At 41.8% G+C, this 19,155-nt stretch overlaps 1 protein-coding gene across 1 annotated transcript; it reads right to left on the bottom strand.

Annotated features, from left to right (window-relative positions):
- Window positions 1-17,175: 17,175 nt before the first annotated feature.
- Or67c (Odorant receptor 67c) lies at window positions 17,176-18,580 on the bottom strand (the record flags this gene model as incomplete). The annotated part of the gene is made up of 4 exons (XM_064696268.1): window positions 17,176-17,272; window positions 17,330-17,485; window positions 17,547-17,745; window positions 17,817-18,580. Coding segments are annotated over 4 exons (1,179 nt in total), but the record flags the coding sequence as incomplete, so codon positions are not given.
- Window positions 18,581-19,155: the final 575 nt, after the last annotated feature.

The following is a 19,155-nucleotide window of genomic DNA, read 5'->3' as shown; positions in this document are numbered from 1 at the left end:
GCTTGGACAGCGACTGCCGCACCAACAACAACAGCTTAGCCGGCAGAAACATCTGCTACCATGTGGCATGCCCGTTGAAGCTTCAGGTCTGACATGTCAGACATGTCCCGGGCCCAAAGATATTTTGGCGCGTGTTCTAAGGAATTCGCGCGAAGCGTTTAAATAATTCACATATAAAGGAGAATGTGTTAGGAACTGAAAGAGGTTGTGGAATATCCGAAGCCCAGATTAAATCGAACTTAAACGAGATAAAATTCTACAAAAAAAACTTGGGTAAGCTACATAGAACTCAGTTCCGTGTACTAGATTAAATACCCTTTAATTTTGAAACATTTACCAAAAATTGAATACAAAGTGAATCCTCTCTAGGCCGGACAGCGACGGTCGTGTGAGTTCTGTCCGCTGCACTGATCTATAACGACTTGAGAGTAACTGTCTACCCAAGTGGACTTTCCGCCCAAAAGTAGTGTCCGTAAAGAGAGTTCTCACTGTATTTCTATGCCTAAATACACAACGATGCTTTCATACAATTGATCAACTTTCGGCCAACTGTTTTTATGTTCCTTTTTAAATCAATAGTTCTATGCTAATAGGAAATGTTTACAGCTGAATTAAGCTCCTAATGGACCCTAGTTAAGACATCGTTTAAATAAATATGCAGAATGTTAATATGTATATATGTATCAATTTGATTGACTAAATAAAAATGTAAACTCCAGACGGCACGATAGGTAGAATACGTAGAAAACAAAATTTAATAATATATAATGTATTTTTAGATGTTTAAGTCAAGTTGATAAGACTGTGGCAGGAATAAAAATACTGATCTTTGCAATCCGGATCTATGCACCGACTGCGCAATACTCTATTGATAGTCACCTATTACCGATTAAATCAATCGAAAAGATTATTCTTGATTATTCCCTTTGGTGACACCTAAACTGTCTCCCCAGGGCCATTGACTTTCATACTAGAGTCTTAGAAGAAGTCAATTTGTAACGCTAGTGAATGAATGAATTTCATGAATTTCAGAATAGTCTAACTGCCACTCTTGGGGCTGTAGCTCTCAAAGTGTGGTAAATATATTAGTTTTCTAAGCCCGTCTCCCAGTGAGAGTGGGCAGAACATATTAAAAGTATATAAGACATAGTATCCAGATATAATATGTTTTAAGTTTCTAAAAGGAATTAAGTACAACGGAAAAACGGATCAAAACCAATTTACCCCTGCTTAATTTGTGGAGAACAGGCAAATCCTACTGTGTCCTGGCCAGCGAGCTAACAAGAATGATTTTTCAATCTCTCCCTTCTTCTTCTCCTTCCCTTCTCCCGATGTATTCAATGGCTAGGTTTTGAGTAAGATCAGGATTGAAGGACACTCGTAAAACGCGCTACAAAATAAAATGCACATTGCGTTGGGTCAGTGCTGCATGTTGCATGTGTGGGAACTGTTGCAGACAGCTAAAAAAAAAATAGGGGGAACAACAACAACGAAATATGTCAATGTGAAGGACAACAAGCGGAGGAATGTGGGGGAATGGGAACTGCAACTGCATTTGGTCAGCCAATGAGCGCAGCTGCTGCCGGCCAAAAAAAGGAAACAAAAACAAAGGATGCACGAGGTCATCTGCACATATTGGCAAGGCAATGCAATCACGTAAAAGAACGACCGGAAATGCATGCACACGTACACACACACACACTCACACACACACACACAGACGCGCATGCACATTCAACGACACCTGTGATAATGCGGACATTGGGAAGCTTCCTTGACCTGGGTCAGGGCTTGCTCTGCTTTTGGCCGGTTCGAATGAAAGGGTGAAAGTGTTTTTAGCTTAATTACTTAATTAGCACTTGGCTAGGCGTTTGTTCCACTGCGAAGGGTCAGAGCTGGACGTAACTGGGTCAGGAGCGGCAAAGCTGAAAAAGGGCTTATATACAACGCAAATCTTAATGAGTTTTTATGTTATTTTATTTTCATTTTCAACCCGTTTAGCCCGTCCTTTGGTCCGTTTTCTAATTAAAAGCACAATGACCCGACCCGACGACCCTTTTGCCGGCACGCACTTGATGGGTGCGGGAGCGGGAGCGGTAGCGGGATCTGGGGCTGTGGGGTTTCTGAGCTGGCGCGCAATTAATTATCGAGTGTTGAACTTGAACTTGGCGCCCCGAACAGACAGCGAGGCGAGAAGTGGGCTTTAAAGCAAGCCTTGACGTTTATTGATTTTACCATAGAGAATTCTAAAAAGCCAGAGAGAGAGAGAGAGCGAGAGACAGAGGAAGCGCGCGGAGGGCGACTGCTCAGTCTGGTGGCCACATGTCATGGCCAAAAGATTTAAATCAGAACTGACAGCAGCACAAAACACGACTCGGACGCGCTGGTTGTGTTTTAACCCCTTCGTTTTGTGCTGTACTCAAACCCCGAAGCGCTGTGTGGACTTTGGGCAGAACTTTGACAGGATGCTGCTACACGGTAATTGCTTATTTAAGCGCGCGCGTTCGTCCTTTTACGGGATGCCAGGATGCTGGCAATGCACAAAAAACGCGCACAAAACAAAGCAAATGCCGCGTGTAATTATTGGACGGGTCGGAGGGCAGGTCGAGGGGCTGAGTAGCCAGCCAGCCAGTCAGTCGGGCAGCTGTCTAGCCGGCCTCTGACCAGGACCAGCCCGAAATGAACTGCAAATCAAACAAGAACGCGAACTCAACGCGAACAGCATGCGTGCATATTAAAAATGTTTTAAAATGAAATTTCGGCAGCGGCGACTCTTTTTTTTCTGCTTTTTTTTGTCGAGCGCCTCGTAAAGGGTTAAGGCTTTTGTTGTGCATCCAACTGTGAGCTGAGGTCCTGTGATCCTGTATGCTACATGTGTATGTGTGTGTGTGCGTGTGTGTGTGTGTGTGCGGTCATGAACGGGTTTGCAGCTGTCGTTATCTAGTCTGGGCTATCGCCAAATAGCACTGCTTGAGCTGAAGCCAAGGGTCAGCCGCGGGGTTGATCGACAAGCTGTGCGATGGACGATTTGAGCAGCGGGCTGCGAGTGCTTTTTGGGGTTTTTACAGCCTGGCGCGTTCGGTTAGCCGATAAACAATCTGGCTGAGAAAAAAGGCCAAAGAATAACAGAAATAAATCTAGCCACGTCTGTTAACAACTCAATAATAATAACAATTGCAGAACAGAAAAAAGCCGCTGCCTGAGCTGTGGCCATAAATTATAACGAGTTTGCCGTTTGGTGGGCATGAACAAACACACGAGCAAAATATGTTGAAGCATTTTTCAATTTTAATGACACCAAATGAAGGTAGAGCTCGAGCACTCGAGCTTGGCCAACACAAGAAATAACAGAAATTATTGTCAATAATTACAATGCGGCATGGGCTGGTCTTTGACGCGTTTGACAGACGGTAGGAGTTGAAAAGCGTGTGAGTTGTTTGGCCTCAGGTGCCTGATGCACCAGAGGCGCAGCCCCAATACACCAAGACGGGGTGACTAAAGTTTGCCCAGATAAAGCAATTCTCAAGTGGAACAATCTAACCTAAAGGACGTTGCGTTGCATTCGCTTGATAAGCTTGAGAATCTTTTTAAAAATGTGCTTTTATTATCGGCTCTAAGCCCCTTTCTCGACCACATCTCTGCGCCAAAGAGTTGCCAGCTCCAAGTGTCTAGCTGCCCAAAGCGCTTAAAGGCGTTTGACTTGGGCATTTGCATGGAACAAGCAGCAATCGGCATGCCAAATACCTGTAATAGTAATAAACGTATGTAATAATAATGAATTTTAATGTCGCGCATTAACAATTCTTGCATTTTAATTGGGCGAACAGAAACTGAAACTTAGACTACAACTGAACTGGACCCGAGTCTCCGAGTCGGCGGTCTCAGGTCTATGGGTATATTCGGTCTGCACTGTGGGTTTGCATAAATTGCTGTTGATATGATTTAGTGACATGGAACAATGCACTGGAATTTATGACAAAAGCTGCATACATTTAAGCGGATTATGTCAGAATATTACTATTTCAGTTATAAATAAAAACTGCAATTTTTCATTATGGCAAAACGAAAATTTGTCAGCTCTGTCGCTAAAGCCTTCACACAACACTGCGAGAACTTTTGCTTTAGAATGTTCAAAAGTAATTAGTGCACAAATCATATGAAACACCCAAGCCTCGGGCCACTAAGAGGGCGTCTCCACACACAATAATCCATTGGAGCCGAAAAAATGTGGGCTCAGCATAGAAGCAACTGGATTTGTGGCAGCCCACCAGCTTTCTCGGCAAGGTTCCATTATGAAATACGCTCCATCATTGTCAGCTATAAACAAATTTTTATTGGCGCGAAGTTGTTGCAAGTTGCAAGTGGCAAGCTGTAGGTTGACTCGTGGATTAGCTGACCACGCGCTACAATTGAGAGGAGCTGCTTATAGATTTTGTGAATTTTCGGGAATGGATTTTGCTTTGATCATTCAAAGATTTTCTGGTACTTATATGGTATTATATGTATTGTGGGAGATGGGAGATAATAATCCTCCTTTTCTTAGCTCTGCTCTAAGGTAGACTTATTTTGTACATAGCTCGGGTAAAGTGATCGTAAATTCCTTTTAATTTGTATCATCTCCTGTAGCTCATCGAATCCACTCTCTGGCCGACCCAAACAAGTCCAAATACTTATCATCTTTGACTATTTGTACTCTTCTTCTGCAATACCTGCCTTACAGTCTGTCCGCCAATTCATATGTACGCAATTAAATCCCACTGCCGGCCTAGCAACTCTTTACAGATCTTGAGACACCAACTTAATGTTATAGGGCATTGCACAGTCAGTATATTTGTTTTGCAACATTCTCAACTTGTTTTCAAGTGCTCCTTTGGAAAATATTTAACATGCGCCGGCGCTACAAGCCATGGGCGGATCTTCATTAGCGCTTAAATGGTTTTCCAATTTGCAATCGTCGGCAAGAACTTACGACCAGGCCAGACCACCAGCAGGGGCAACAACGAATGATGACGTCACTTATGTTTGGCGATTATCCCAGGGGAATATAAATGCACGATTCTTCAATTCTTTATGAAGTCGTAAATACTCCTGATACCAATGGAATAAAGGTGCTGGGCGAGAAACAGGCTTGGTGCACAGCTCCGTGCAGCTCCATGGCAGCTGTCGCATGCAATTGGAACTGTGCACCACATACACTAATTAACTGCAAGTTTCAGGCCAGAAGGTGCCTTACCTTTCGAGTCAGGTCTCGAGTAGACACTTGTAATGTCGCAGCGCCCCTTGAGGGAGCCCAAAGGGAAGCAAGCCGTAACAGCCCACAGGGAAAGAGCCCGCAGTTTGTCAACGGGCTGCAGGAGGACGACATTCAGGACCGCTGGAAGACACGCCACAAAATGAAAAGAAATTGCCACTGTCTGCCGGGCTTAAAAAGTAACCAGCAAAAAGGGGAAAAGCTCATTGACTGTCAGTGAGCAAGAGAGAGAGAGAGAGAGGGGATAGGTGGAGGAGGTAGGTGGGTGGCGCAAAGGAAACGCAACCATCTGCACGAATTGTAATTGAAAAGATTTCCTTGAAGGAATTACACGCGCCGCCATCGTCCTTGTCTGTGCTGGAAATTTAATAAGGAAGCCCCGGCGAGCTTATATTGTACTTTGTGTGAGAAAATAATAGTTTTTTAAAAGCACTGACATTTCTAGACGTGGGCTTCGGGCGAGCGCGCAAATTTTATGAACTGCAAAATATTTTTGTGGCTAACGCTAAACCAGCAAAAATATGCGCTTAATTAGGAAATATTTGGGAGCGGGCGCTATTCCGCATTTAAAGGCATTTTCGCAGCGCTTTTCCGCCTAAGGCCCCTGCTGGGAGTCTGTCAGCGTACAATGGTAAATGAAAAAGCCGTGGCATTTTCAAATGAAACGAATATGAAAGGGAGGCGCCACTCACAACTGACCAACAGTAATTGCAAAGCTCGCAGTTTGCAAGTACAGTTGCTTAGCAGAGCTGGTGTTGGCAGAGTGAAAAGGAACAGTTAGGCAAACATTTGCATGTACAGTTGGAGTTAAAAAGATTTTAAAACATATTACGTGATTAAGTGCCTGGTAATTACATTAAAGCCTTAAACTTGCATAAAGCGAAACTTGAGCTTGATCTGTTAAGAGTTAAACTAACACTAAAGCTTAAAGCTTCAATAAAACGAACGAATTTAAGCTCGATTTGTGGAGAGTTAAAGTTACGTTAAATCATTAAGATTGTATAACACGAATAAACCAATGCTTGATCGTGAAGAGTTGTTTATCTGATAAGTAACTTAAAGCTTTAATCTTGTATAATTCAAATAAATTAGAGCTTGGTCTGTGAATACCTTTTGACTGATAATTGCAATAAAGCTTCAAGCTAGTTTTAGTTTTATGTGTTAATTACAATAAAGCTTTAAGCTTGTATACTCGAGAAATTAAAGCTTGATCTGCGAAAAGTTTAGGTACCTGGTGACAACATAAAAGCTTTATGATTGTATTAATCGAATATACTAAAGCTTGATCATTGCATTCAAATTTTTAATTACTATCCATACCAACAAAATGGGTAGATAGTTTTGAGCAAATAAATGTAACTATCGGAAGAAAGGATCTTCTACTTAATAGATTATCTACACGGATTTTTAGATTTTAGATAAGAAGACGAGTTGAGTTGATAATACATAATTTAGCTGAGTCAAAAGAATTTCTCTGATTTGGTTTTGCTTTGGCAGCATTTGCTTTTGGCAATTCCAATTGGAAAAGCGTCTGTTGAGGGAATACGAAATAAATAAAAACAAGTAAAACAAAACTGTCGCCAATGAACACAGGTGCCAAACAAAAGTATTACGCTTACATAATGCATTGCGCTCAGACAATGCAATTATGAGAGCAAATTAGTGCTCAGGTTTAGGCTCGAGGGTTTCCCAGGGGCTTATCCCTCACAACTCTAATGACAGGCTCAATTGTGTACAGTAAACAGGCAATAATCAATAATGAAATCAATGCAGACCGCATAATCGATCGCAAATCGGCACTTTTGTGTACTATATATGCACACATCCAGCCAAGAGCAACAACTACAACAAAAACTTCGACAATCGGCAAAGTGAGCATTGATCGGTTGGTGTGAAAAAGTGCGTTGTGGGGTGCGTCCGCGGGGGTAAGTCTGGCACAACCCCTAACCGAACGACCCGTCAGATTTTTTTTTATTTTATTCTTTTTTTTTATTCATGCATTGTTATTTGTTGCGCTACCAGAAAAAAGGTTAATAGGCTTAATGCCTGCTGTTGTTGTTGTTGGTAGCGCACTCTTTCGACTTTTATTTATTGTAAAATTTGCCCAAGCACTTGAAACTGACAATTTTAGCTGTCAGTTTGTGTCGTCGGTTGAGGTCTATGACTTTGCTTTATTGACTTGTTAGCGCCGTCAAAATCCCATTTGTATGTCAATAAATTTGCAAAAAATCATGGCAGAGAGGGCGCGAAACAGTCAGAGATAGCGAGTCAGAGAAGTGCAGAAGAGAACTGGAGAGAGAAGCGGCCATGTTGTGGGTTGCCTGTTACCGGCCTGGGGTGGGCCAATCAGCATTTGATTGATGTGACTCACGTAACACAACGATGAGTGGCTAAGATTAATGTAGTTTTAAGTTAGTGGAAAAGTTGGTCATATCGTTGTTGTAGTTGCCTTTCCAATTGAGCTGTTAAGAATCAAATTTATTGGCCTGGAAAATTGTTCGGCTATTAATTAACAAGGCTGTGTGCATTTTGATGAACAACGGACGCTAAAGAGGAAAAAGCATTTTAAATGGTTAAAGCTAGAGGGAAACAGTGTCTAGTTGTAATAATTGACAGTATTATTAAATTAATATGAATAGTGCTTAACCATAACAAAAAATTGCCCAAAATAGGCAAAAATTGCCTAAAATTGAAGGTAGATTTTTCTTAAATTTAAGTCAAACCAAAATAGCACCACGTTTTAGGAGCTTAAATACTAAATATCTTAGGAGACATTTTGCCATAAATAAGTACAGTACTGCTTAAGTATAAGGTAAGACCAATATACAGTCCATTCCTGTTTCGGAAATTAGAAAATAAATAGCCTATATTTATTAGCCAATATCTGGACTAAAATATAGTCTATTTGCTTAACAAAATATTTAAATATAGTGAGCTAAAACTATAGGCAAAGTGACACTTCAAATGGGACCCCGCCGAGCAATTGACCATTTACTATGGTTTAACCATATGTCTTGGCTATAAATCATTAGACAGCCGCTCCGCATTCATTACTTTTCGCCATATATCGCTGCTATAAGTACACTTATGCATGCATAAAATGAAGCCAAAAAAACAAAAATAAAACAAAAAAAACTACTCACGCATTTGCATTTTATGCGCCGTTTTTTACAATCATTTTTTCTGTCTGGTTTTTTTTATTGCTGCTCTTCACAAAAACAAGTCAAAATTTATAACATAAAACGCATCCGACAGCTTGTCAGTAACAATGCGCTTTAAAGCTAACAAGCGTGTGCGAAACGAAACGCAATAGCTGCAACAAAAACAACAACAGCAACAACAACAACGAGATCTACACTAACAACAAGAAACCTAAATCCATTTACATTAAAATTTATAGAGCGTAAACTGTGCACTTTTTTAATTTCATTTATATATATACTTTTATTCAATGTACACCCCGAATCTTAAGTAAAAAAGATGCCCAGAATGTGCCGAAGCTTAAATACCCTTCCAGAGAAACGATTTTTTTATTAAACAATGTTGTGGCCAATTTATATTGGAGATTAATAAGATAATAATTTCGATGATGTAAACCTTCGAAGAAGATCCTTCTAATGCTTAAGCTATAATCGATAAGCGATATCCGATAACCGATGAAGTCTATATGAAAGACATAGCACATGACTATATCAAATCGGAATATATTTACACTAGTTGGATCGCAGATGTCTTTTTTAATGCATTACTCACTTTGTGTCAAAATTGTTATACCCTTCGTGAGGGCATAAAAAAAACTGTTACAATTTGACTATAAAATTACATTTTTTTTAATAAAACAAAGTTGTTTTTTTTGTTGTTAAGGAAGAATATGTCAGCATGTGATTTCCAGTAAAAAATTAAATAAAAAATGCGCCGGAAATTATGTGCGCACAAGAGAAGAAGCAGCAGCAGCAGCAGCAGAGTGTCCGATGGCAACAGCTAAAAGGAAACCCAGCAGCCCATACACTCGCCGAACTGGCTGACGAGCCCCGCAAGCACGCAGCACATATTGTTGGCCTGTCGGTTCAGGTTTTTTCTCTCGTTTTCAGCGTTTTTTGTTGTTGTTTTTTTTTTTATATTTTGCCACACTATTTTAATTTTCCGAGTCCTTCTCGCAGTCGCTATCGTCGCACGAACAATTGAATTATTTTTGTACGTAAAATCAGCGAGGGGTGGGCTGCCCATTAGCGCAGCGCCACCCCACTATCATCATCGTCATCATCGTCATACTCATGTTCATCATCGCCATGTTGCAGGCAGGAAAGGAAGAAAAAAAAATGCTTTCGAAAAAAATTTGTATCAAAAGTTGTACGACGTGACTGCGAGCAACTTTTTTTTTTTTTTTTGTTATTTTTGGGTTTTTTTTTTTTTGCTTTTTATTATGATTTTTTTTATGTTGTTACAAATTTTTAGACGGCTTGATTGGAATGTCAGATAAAGTCAAATGGATTTCAGCGTAAATTAAGTTGCCGTTTGCTGAACATGGGGCGGCAAAATTAAATTTTCATCTACCCGCAGCTGTCGTTGTCCAAGTTTTGTGATAGATTGTGAAGATTAAAAAAGTTTCAAATACGAAAAACAGAGAGCTCCAAACAAAGCACTTGAACTATTTGGTCGACACAGAGTATATGCATTCCATTTTTAAGAAACAATTAAAGCTTATGAACATATTTATTCCAAGTTAGTCACGACTTGGCCTCAAGGCAACTGCGGCCAAAATATGTGATTCAAAGAAACCATAAAGCTTTTCAAATCAAATATATATTGCATTATTATGAAAAGCAGAACAATTTTAATTATATATATAACATGATCATATACATATATCACCGCCCGGACTCCTCTCATTAATTTCACTTATTATTATTAGTTTTAACACTCCCTAGACTTATTTTTCAAACCTAACTTAAGTTTCAGTCTAAATGTAATCTCGGTCAGAGCGCATATTCTCATAATCGCAACAGCTAAAAATATAATTCTACAGTTAGAAAAATTCTGAAATTTTTGAAGGCAGCTGATTCTCATCTGGCGTGCTCAAACTGGAATAGATAAACAGCCTCCTTCAGAGTTACAAGGCGCAAGAGTTTCTCAAGGTCTTTGTGCAGCTTTGCGATCTGCATTGGGCTGATGAGGTTGATAAATGCTAGGGTTAAATTGTAACAGGCAGACTGGTTTAACCGGTTCTCGTTAGGAATATTGTGGTATTTTTTATGAAAATATTTGACGCATTTCAATAAATAAAGAATTGTACATTAATCCAGAGCTCAGATAGAGGCCACAGCGGGTCGCAGCTGCAAGCGCAGCACCCAAATGATGGCCAAGCTTCACAATTTCCAGGTAAAAATTTCAATTAAAATTGGTTGGAAAATATACAGGAAAAAAAGAAATGAAAAATAGGGTTACGGGATAGCTTGAAAAGACGCACAGCTTCATCAGCCGCTGTGATCCTGGCGATTGACGATCCCTCATAGAAAAAAAAAAACAAAACGATCGCCACTTTGGGCGCACATTGTGAGAACAAGAACAATCACCCTTTCATTCATTCATTCAGGCATTCAGCCATTCAGCTATTCAGTTATTCTGTCTTTCGTGTACGTTGACAAAACTGTAGCGCCAGGTTTAAATGCCGTATTATCCTACTGTTTGTCCCGTGTCCTGTGAAGTGACATACATCTAATTTGAATATTCGCTGTGCCTATGCTGGCAGTCTTTCCCACGATTTATGTTTATGATTGCCGCTTTCTTGGGCTGTAAGGTTCCCTCGACTCTTGGTACCTTCCTTAACCCGTGTCAAACTATGCCGCACTCGAAATCCCTATGCTAATGCAGTAGCCATAACTCACGCTCATCCTGCCACAGGTCTCCGCTGCCTAATGTAATACAATATAATGTATGCATGGCTATTGTATGTTTGGCAATTGTTCAAAATTATTTACACGCTTTTAATTGGCATTCAAGTGGCTGCGATCAAAGGCAGCCACCTCCTGCTGCTCTCATTGCTAATGTAAACCTGGCCACTGCAAAGCTTACTGCTTACCTCATTAGTGCTGGCCAAAAGCTGCTCGGCCATGTTGCCGTAGTCTATATAATTAATAATTTCATTTCATGAGTTAAAGCAAAGCAAGTAGAGGGCCCAACGCATATCAGTTGCCCCTCAGCAAAAACACAACAAAAAAAGTAATAATTATGCCGACTAAGAGCTTCATCAGACATCCCATTATGCAGCCAGGACTGCACTCGACAAGCAGCGGCCCACACATGGATTCCAGCCAAGGGGACATGGGTGGACGGGACAACGGGAGGACGGGAGGCGAAACAAAAGCAGTCGTACTACCTTTGAGGGCACAGCGAAAGGCAGTCGACGTCGTCATCATAAATGTTTGCATACCAAGTGCAGTGGGCGTGGCATGCACTTCAGTTGCGGCATTGAAAAAAAAAACACACACACATAACCAAACACACTCACACAGAGAAAATCTTGCATCAGGATTAAAAATGCAGTGCATTGAATTTGCACGAGGCTGCCACCTTAGCCACGCCTCCGGCGCAGGCAGGCCGCACATTTCGCAACAAATAATGATGCACTTGAAAATGTTTTGGAGTGTGTGTGTGTGTGTATGTGTGTGCACAACAACAACAACAACAACAATAAGGGAAGCAAAAAATCATTAAAAGCAGTCCCTGCTCGGGCGCCCAGCCACCACGCCGGCAAAGCTGTGTCTGGATTACATTATTAGAGAATCTGCTTCATGCCTCGAATATCCACACCATTAATATTTTACTTAACGCTGCAATTGTCCTGAGAGCAACTGCCAGCATGCAGAGTAGCAGCCCACACCTGCGCCCATACCTACACCTAGAAAGTCACCGACTCCCCCCACCCCCCTCTTAATTGCCCTAAAATGTTTAATTTATTTTATGCGATTTCACTCAGCTCCAGTTTTAATTATGAGCAGAGCTGCTCTGAATAGGGCAAAGAGCGGCTCGCAGCGGAGTGGAGCCCAGCCACAGCCCAACAGAGTGAGAGAGAGAGAGAGAGAGAGAGAGAAAGAGAGTGGGGACAGATGGGAGCCAGTCAACTGACTTGTGTAATTTGTGCATAAGTTTAATTTACTTTGGGGGCGACATAATCTTCAGTTGCTTACTTATCCTGCCCGGTGGCTAATGTCGGCCCTGCCGCCAGCCCCTGCTGTTCCCGCCGCCTGGTGACGGCCGCACTGGGCGTCATCTCACTCAAAAATCGTCTCAATGGCCTTGTCAGGATGCTGTCAGCCGGCCAGCATAGCGGCGCTGTGATTATGCACTTGATGTGATGTGCATAAAGCTGAATTTTAATTACGAGTAAATATTTAAACCATTAAGCTTGAAAAGTGGACCGGCTGAGTGGTTCCAGATACAGATGCCATTGGAACGTGCAGGCCAAGGAGTCTATGCAACAAATTTGTCTATGTTGCGACAGTTCAGATTTGCGAACATGACTGTAGAGGGTTTAATGTTCGTCGTGCCCGAAGGCAGCATGCTGATTGAGGTTTATTTAATAAAAAATGATTTTCATTGTATTTAATTACCCCGTTGTTGTCAAAGTTGAAATTTATTAGCAATTTTAATTATGCTGCATATATTGAAAAAAGTTGCAGCTTCAATTGACGATCATAAATTTCAGTCGGGCCATTTAATGCAATGGCTGACCAGGCAATAAAAAGCAAAAGAAAAAAACAACAACACAAATTAAGCGACTTAATTAAAATAAATAAAACTTCTACATGAAACATACAAAAAATCGAAATAAAAAAATCGATGGCTTTTATTTGTATTTGCCTGTTTTTGTTTTTGTTTGAAATATTGTGTGGTAAATGCAAGTGCAAATATATATTAATTGCGAATGGTTCAGCTCCGACGCGGCTTGGCTTCAATTAAAAGTTTCAACAACATTCATCAAACCGCTTCAATGAGTGTCGATAACAGCCGCTCCAAGAGAATGCGTGCATAATAAATAAAATACACCAAATGCGAAACACAAAAAATAAAATTATAAAACATCAGCCATCGATCGCAGCAATGGCTAACTTTTCCACAAAGCCGCAAAACAAAAAAATCCCTGCATACACAAGTGGTAAAAATAATTTTATTTGTTCTTAGCGCACAGTAGTTGGAGGAGCATGGTGTCGGACAGGTCCTATTGAAATGACCGCTGCTGTTGTTGCCATTGACGCCAGCTAGCTCTACTAAAATGCAGCCTGCTGTTTATATGTATTAGCATGTTAAAGCAGTTGGCCCGTGCTCCTGCGTTGTCCTGTGCTGTCATGCGGTCGGGCTGGAGTGTGTCGCCTCTTGAAAGTAATAGCCAAAGCGAAAGAAATCTACACCCAGCCGCCCATTACTGTCGCTTGTCCCCACGTTGTTAACGTAATTTCCATAAAACATTTTGTTACTTATTTATCTTAATTAAAATAAATTTACATTTTTCTAATTTAAGAGCGCGACGGCAGCGGCAACGGCAGCGCCAACATGGCAGTGGCAGTGGCAACACCAGCACCAATACCTACAGCGACTTGTCAGCCCTGCCCTCCTGCCCCTGACATTTCTGCCGAGCACAACTTGCTGGGCATTAGAGAGCGACATTTTCTTAACAAGCCCAAAGGACACATGCCAGATCACGGACGAGCACGAAGCGTGGGAGGATGGCCAGAGACGAAACAACATCAGTGACAACGAGAGGAAAAAACAAAAAAAATTTTTATGTAATGGAAAGTTGCCTCCGCACTCTCCGTTTGGATCTCATTAGCGTTGCTAGGGGAAAGTGGGCCGCAGGCGGGGCGGGCACGTAGAGTGGTCGTCTTTTCAGTTGGGCCCGGGCTGCACGTTGTTCTTGTGTCGTTGCCGCATAAGTAGCAGCCAGTGCTGTCCAGGTCCATTCCGTGTCCCAGTCCCACTCCCAGTCTCAGTCTCAGTCCCACACCGGGCGCACAAAAGGAATAAAGAAAGAAAAGTATTGCTTTACTCCAAGCCCGGCCCTGGGCCCGACTCCGCCATGGTTCTGGTCTTGGTCCATCAGGAAAAGCATAAAATTAAAAGCTGACAAGCGAAATAAAAAGATTTTGCGTATTTGCGCACACTTTGTAGCCGTTGCCAGCATCCTGATGCTAATTCAATACAAAATGTTTGCCAGCACGACTTTGGGCGAGGGGTAGTGGGGGTGCAGCCCAACAGGTGAGCTAATGAGGGTCAGCTAACAGGCATCGAATTGAAGAACTCAATAAATAGCATAGAATAACACTAAGTAGCAAATCATTGAACAGAGCCTAGAAAATCTACATTTCCATCAAATTAATTAATTCGACTTTTAATTTTCGAAAAAACTGATTGCTTTAGTCTAAGGAAAATTCAGAAAAATAAATTTTATAAATGCCAGCCAAGAAAACACTTTTGAAATATAAAAATGGAAAGGTCGTCAAATTCAACATTATATAAAAAATTTATAAATTGAGATTTAAAATTATATAAAAAATTTATAAATTGAGATTTGCCAGTATTAGAAAACGAATCATATAAGCAATTAATTTTGCAACTAATTATAGTAACTTTTGCTTAAAAATGTATCAAAAGAAAACAATTTTGAGATTAGTTTAGAAAAGAATCTGGAAGTTGGGTTGCTTTCAGCTGGGGATCGATGGTGGCCTTTTAACAAATATATTTTTATTTGCTGTTATTATGTGATTTAGTACTGAGTGCTGCAAAATTATATAAATTATCAATCATATTATTTAAGGACATGAAATTACCATTGATTACAATAACATTCTAAATATAAAGCAAAACCTTGGTTCATGAATGAAAGAGTACACTAGCTGAACCCAAAGGCCGGGCATTGATTCAAATCTTGAACTGAAGTACCAACATTTTTTATTGGATTGGATTATTGGATCACTGTGTTTGTTAAACTTTGTGGCATACGATATGGGGTCGACAAATACGGCCGATAAAATAAATGCTAGTCTATATGAGCAGGAATCTGCTAAAATAAAATTATGACTTTTCTAAGGATATGTAATATTTCTGTCGCAACCCTTGGCCAGGACACAAAGTAAACGAATATTAAAAGCAAAATATTGATATGATCTAATCGAATGAATAGTTAGTAAGAAGTGCCTATCTAATCTATTAGTAATAAATTCAACTTCCTTACACTTTTCTACTAATATAGTATTTGGTACAGTTGTGCGCATTAGTATAAGTTGTGACTTGGCCTACACAGGACACAAACGTGGTGAAAATAAAAACAACAAATCAAAAATCAATACGAACTACGCCATTTTGTAATGCTGTGCGAGTATGTAAAAAAGCGTCAAATGAAACCAATACAAAACCATAAATAAATCCAAATGTGTGTGTGCGTTTGTGTGTACACAACAAGAAATTTGAGCAAGAAGCAGCAGCAGCACATAAAATCAACAACGCCCGCAACGGGGGAGCCTTTTTGCCCGGCCGGAAGGGAGGAGTCAAGCCAGTCGAGCGGGCAAGAGAGGCAAAAATAAAATGAAAAAGTACAAGAAAAAGAAAACAGAAAAATAAAAATAAATTCAAAGCAAACGAGACTAAAATTATAAAAATTGCCCTCCTGGTGGTGCTATTGCCGAGAGTGCGCGTCCAGGACGATGGACACGGACGCGGGCGCGGACGCCGACGAGGACAAACAAGGCGAGACGAACGCGATTCCAATACGGGACATCAACGTCAACGAGGGTGGCAAGCAGCCGAAACCGGAGGTGGGTGATGCTGATGCTGATGGACTGGCCGGGCTGGGCTGAGCTGGGCCGAGCTGGGTCGGGGTGGTACATAATGTGGCCCGGGCACTGCCGTTGGCCTGAACGGCGCATTAAGCACAGCACTGTAAGAGGTGACCGAGCCAGGGGCTGGGCGAGGGTGTACATGGCCGAGGAGGTATATATACCCGTGTACATAAAGCTGTGCTGCCATGGCCCGCAGCGTCAATGGACCAAAATAATAACGACTAACGGCCTGTTAAGGGAAAATGCAGCGAGCAACGGCGAGGATGGAGGACGGAGGAGGGAGGATGGAGCATGGAGAATGGCCTGGTAATAGGTTTGGGTGGGTGGCCCTAGGTTTTTTAAGTGGTTGCGCGTGACGTGCACGACGAGCTGACGAGCGGCGCACGGGTGTGGCGGCGGCGGTGGAGATGGTGGTGATGGTGCAGATGCCATTGGAGCTGCTGACGTGGTATTTGCTCGCGCTCATTGACGCCAACATAGACATAGACATCGACGCGGACGCGGACGCGAACCCGGACGCGAACCTGGGGCATGGCTGCCGATCGTTATGCCAATGCCTGGCAATTTTTTTCCACTTATTTGTACACAAAACTCTTGTTACTAGCTGCCATTATGATTTTGAAAAGCCATTGCTTTTTTTTCCTTTTTCACTTGCTTTGCTTTTTGCCGCTCATTGAAAAACTGTGAAATTTTATAATAAGCATTTTTTGCCGCTGCCGGATTATTGTCGATGATTGTGATTGCGTTTTATGTTGTTCCTTTTATTACCAGCCGGGGACTGGGAAATGGTGATGGCTCCTGGCATCTCTTTACACTGGACGCTTCAGTGGGGGCCATTACAGAGTTTGTTTCTGTGTGAGTTTGTTTTTGTTTTTTGTTGTTTGTTATTGGTGCTGTAATATTCCTTTTGAAAAATGTTTTTGTCCGTGGGCTCTTCTATGTGTTTTATTTCTTTCTTTTTTTTTACATTTTGCATTTGTGCTCGTTCGGGCGCTATTGGTTTCAATTTAAGCTTATTAATTTTAAATGCGATTTTTAATTAAATATTATCAAAGTGTGTCGCGGACATCATTAGGCTAGCAGCGCGGAGGGGCTGAGGCGAAAGAGAGGTGAGAGCTTGAAAGCACGCTTAGTTTCTGTAGTAGGTAGTTTTGAGCAGCGCAAAGAACTGATACGACATGCTGATCACCTACAAACAACACAAGAGCTATGATAATTGAAGCTGAGCTCTGGCAGCCGCACTCACCTTCATGTAGGTAACCAGCGAAATGGGAGGAAATGTGGGTGGACGTATCATAGCTGGCTTCTGGCTGCGCAGAATCATCAACTTGAGCATTATGCAATATGTTTTGCTGCACTGAAACCAGTTCTGATTGTAGGCCGAATCGCCCACACGCAGACTCTGCAAAAGGTATTCTTGTTTTATAGAAAGAACAGCAGACACAAATATGCTCGTCACGTACTGCTGCTATCAGAGCATCGCCGTAGTAGCAAACTAGGAAAACCTGCACCATCGATGTCATCAGGAAGATGCAGTAGATCAGAATCACCTCAATCGTTGACTCGGTCACTTGGAACGCAATGAAGCAGATCTGCATGGAGGCCATCAGAAAGTTGAGCAGCAAAGAGAAGCTATACATGCTGTCGACGTGCTCGCAGAGCCTGTGAGAGATGATGTTCCGGTAGAGAAGAAATGCAATATTTAAGCTCCTTCCAATCGAAATTTTACTCACGTCAAGCATTTATCATGATATTTGATCAAGCTAGCCAAAAAGCGCAAATTCTCCGCGTCCTCATCAGGGTTGCAAGGATGCTCCTCAAGACGGGTGGATATGTAGCTGAAGTGCATGCACAGTTGAGTGATGACAACGACGAGTAGCAGATCCGCGCAGAGGAAGGCAATGCCCGCCAAGTAGGCTCCATGCGCAATATCCCAATAGGTAATCCAATAAACCCAGTTTTTAGTGGTCGCATCGTAGGGAAACCAGATGAGAAAGCCAAAATTACGATCGAAGGTCTCGTAGCCGAGGAAATTATACTTGACCGTCGCCTTGATGGCCGGATACAAAGTAAAGGTGGTCGTGTACGCCAGGCAAAGGAATGTGAATATGCTTATGACGCGTTTCATTGTGCGCTCAAAGTCTGCCATTTTGTAGGCCCTCTGTGCCAGCAGTGTCTTCGGATGCATCTCCTCCAGGTCATCCAGCAGCCGTATCAGCGTGTTCTTATACAACGCCATGGTCAACTGCTTGCAGTCCGCCACCAGGGAAAAGCCAATGCAGGGCGCCACAGCAATCGCCAGACGCACTGTCTCGAAGTCCTGAATCGATTTGTAAAAGAACACCAACTCGCCACAGACCAGCAAATTGAAGTTGATAAAGCCCGCGTACAAGTAGATCTTGAGCAGCAGCGAGTTCAACGGATTGCTGGACCGATGCGCATAGATGTCCTCGCCAATGGTCTTGTAGAAACGCACGGGCATTCGCATCATGTCCCCAAAGGTGCTCGGAGTCTCCACTAAAGAGCTGCTCATTGTTCTGTTCACTGCGGTGCAAGGGTCTAAGTCTGATTTTTCTAACTGTACGGGATGTGGACGCAACTTGACATTTATATAGTCTGATTAGCTCGAATGGACGGGGCGTGGCTGTCAACTTTTTGTGCCCCATCATGTCGCCTGGGCCAAGTGTTGGTAATTGTGCGTCAACTTTTTAGCTTGTACAAGTATTCCCCACTAAACGACAGACTTTCCATTTAATTAACCGTTGGAGCTGTGAAGTTTTACAGCTGGAAAGTTCTCATAAATTAGTTAGAGTTGACTGACTAGTTGGCCTAAGTCACAGCGACCATTGCTGGCCGTTAATCAATGCTATAAACAAATTTGCAAACTTTAAGTTAATTAAACATTTTCAAAACAACGACGCTTGAATATCCTTGAAAATTGTCAAAAATTGTAAAACAAAACTTGGCTAAAATAGGAAAGATGAAGTCAAACAAATCGATTGTTTATGTTTTTAATATTGTGTTGTTGCCGTAGAGAATAATTTTAATTAAAAGGGTATTTTTAATGAAAAC

The sequence above is a fragment of the Drosophila montana genome, unplaced genomic scaffold, assembly GCF_035044405.1.
Source record: "Drosophila montana isolate Dmon_TW-CO22-7 unplaced genomic scaffold, ASM3504440v1 contig_3846_1, whole genome shotgun sequence".
Taxonomy (NCBI): Eukaryota; Metazoa; Arthropoda; class Insecta; order Diptera; family Drosophilidae; genus Drosophila; species Drosophila montana.
The sequence above is the reverse complement of the archived record's forward strand: the minus strand, read 5'-3'. Positions and strand labels throughout refer to the sequence as shown.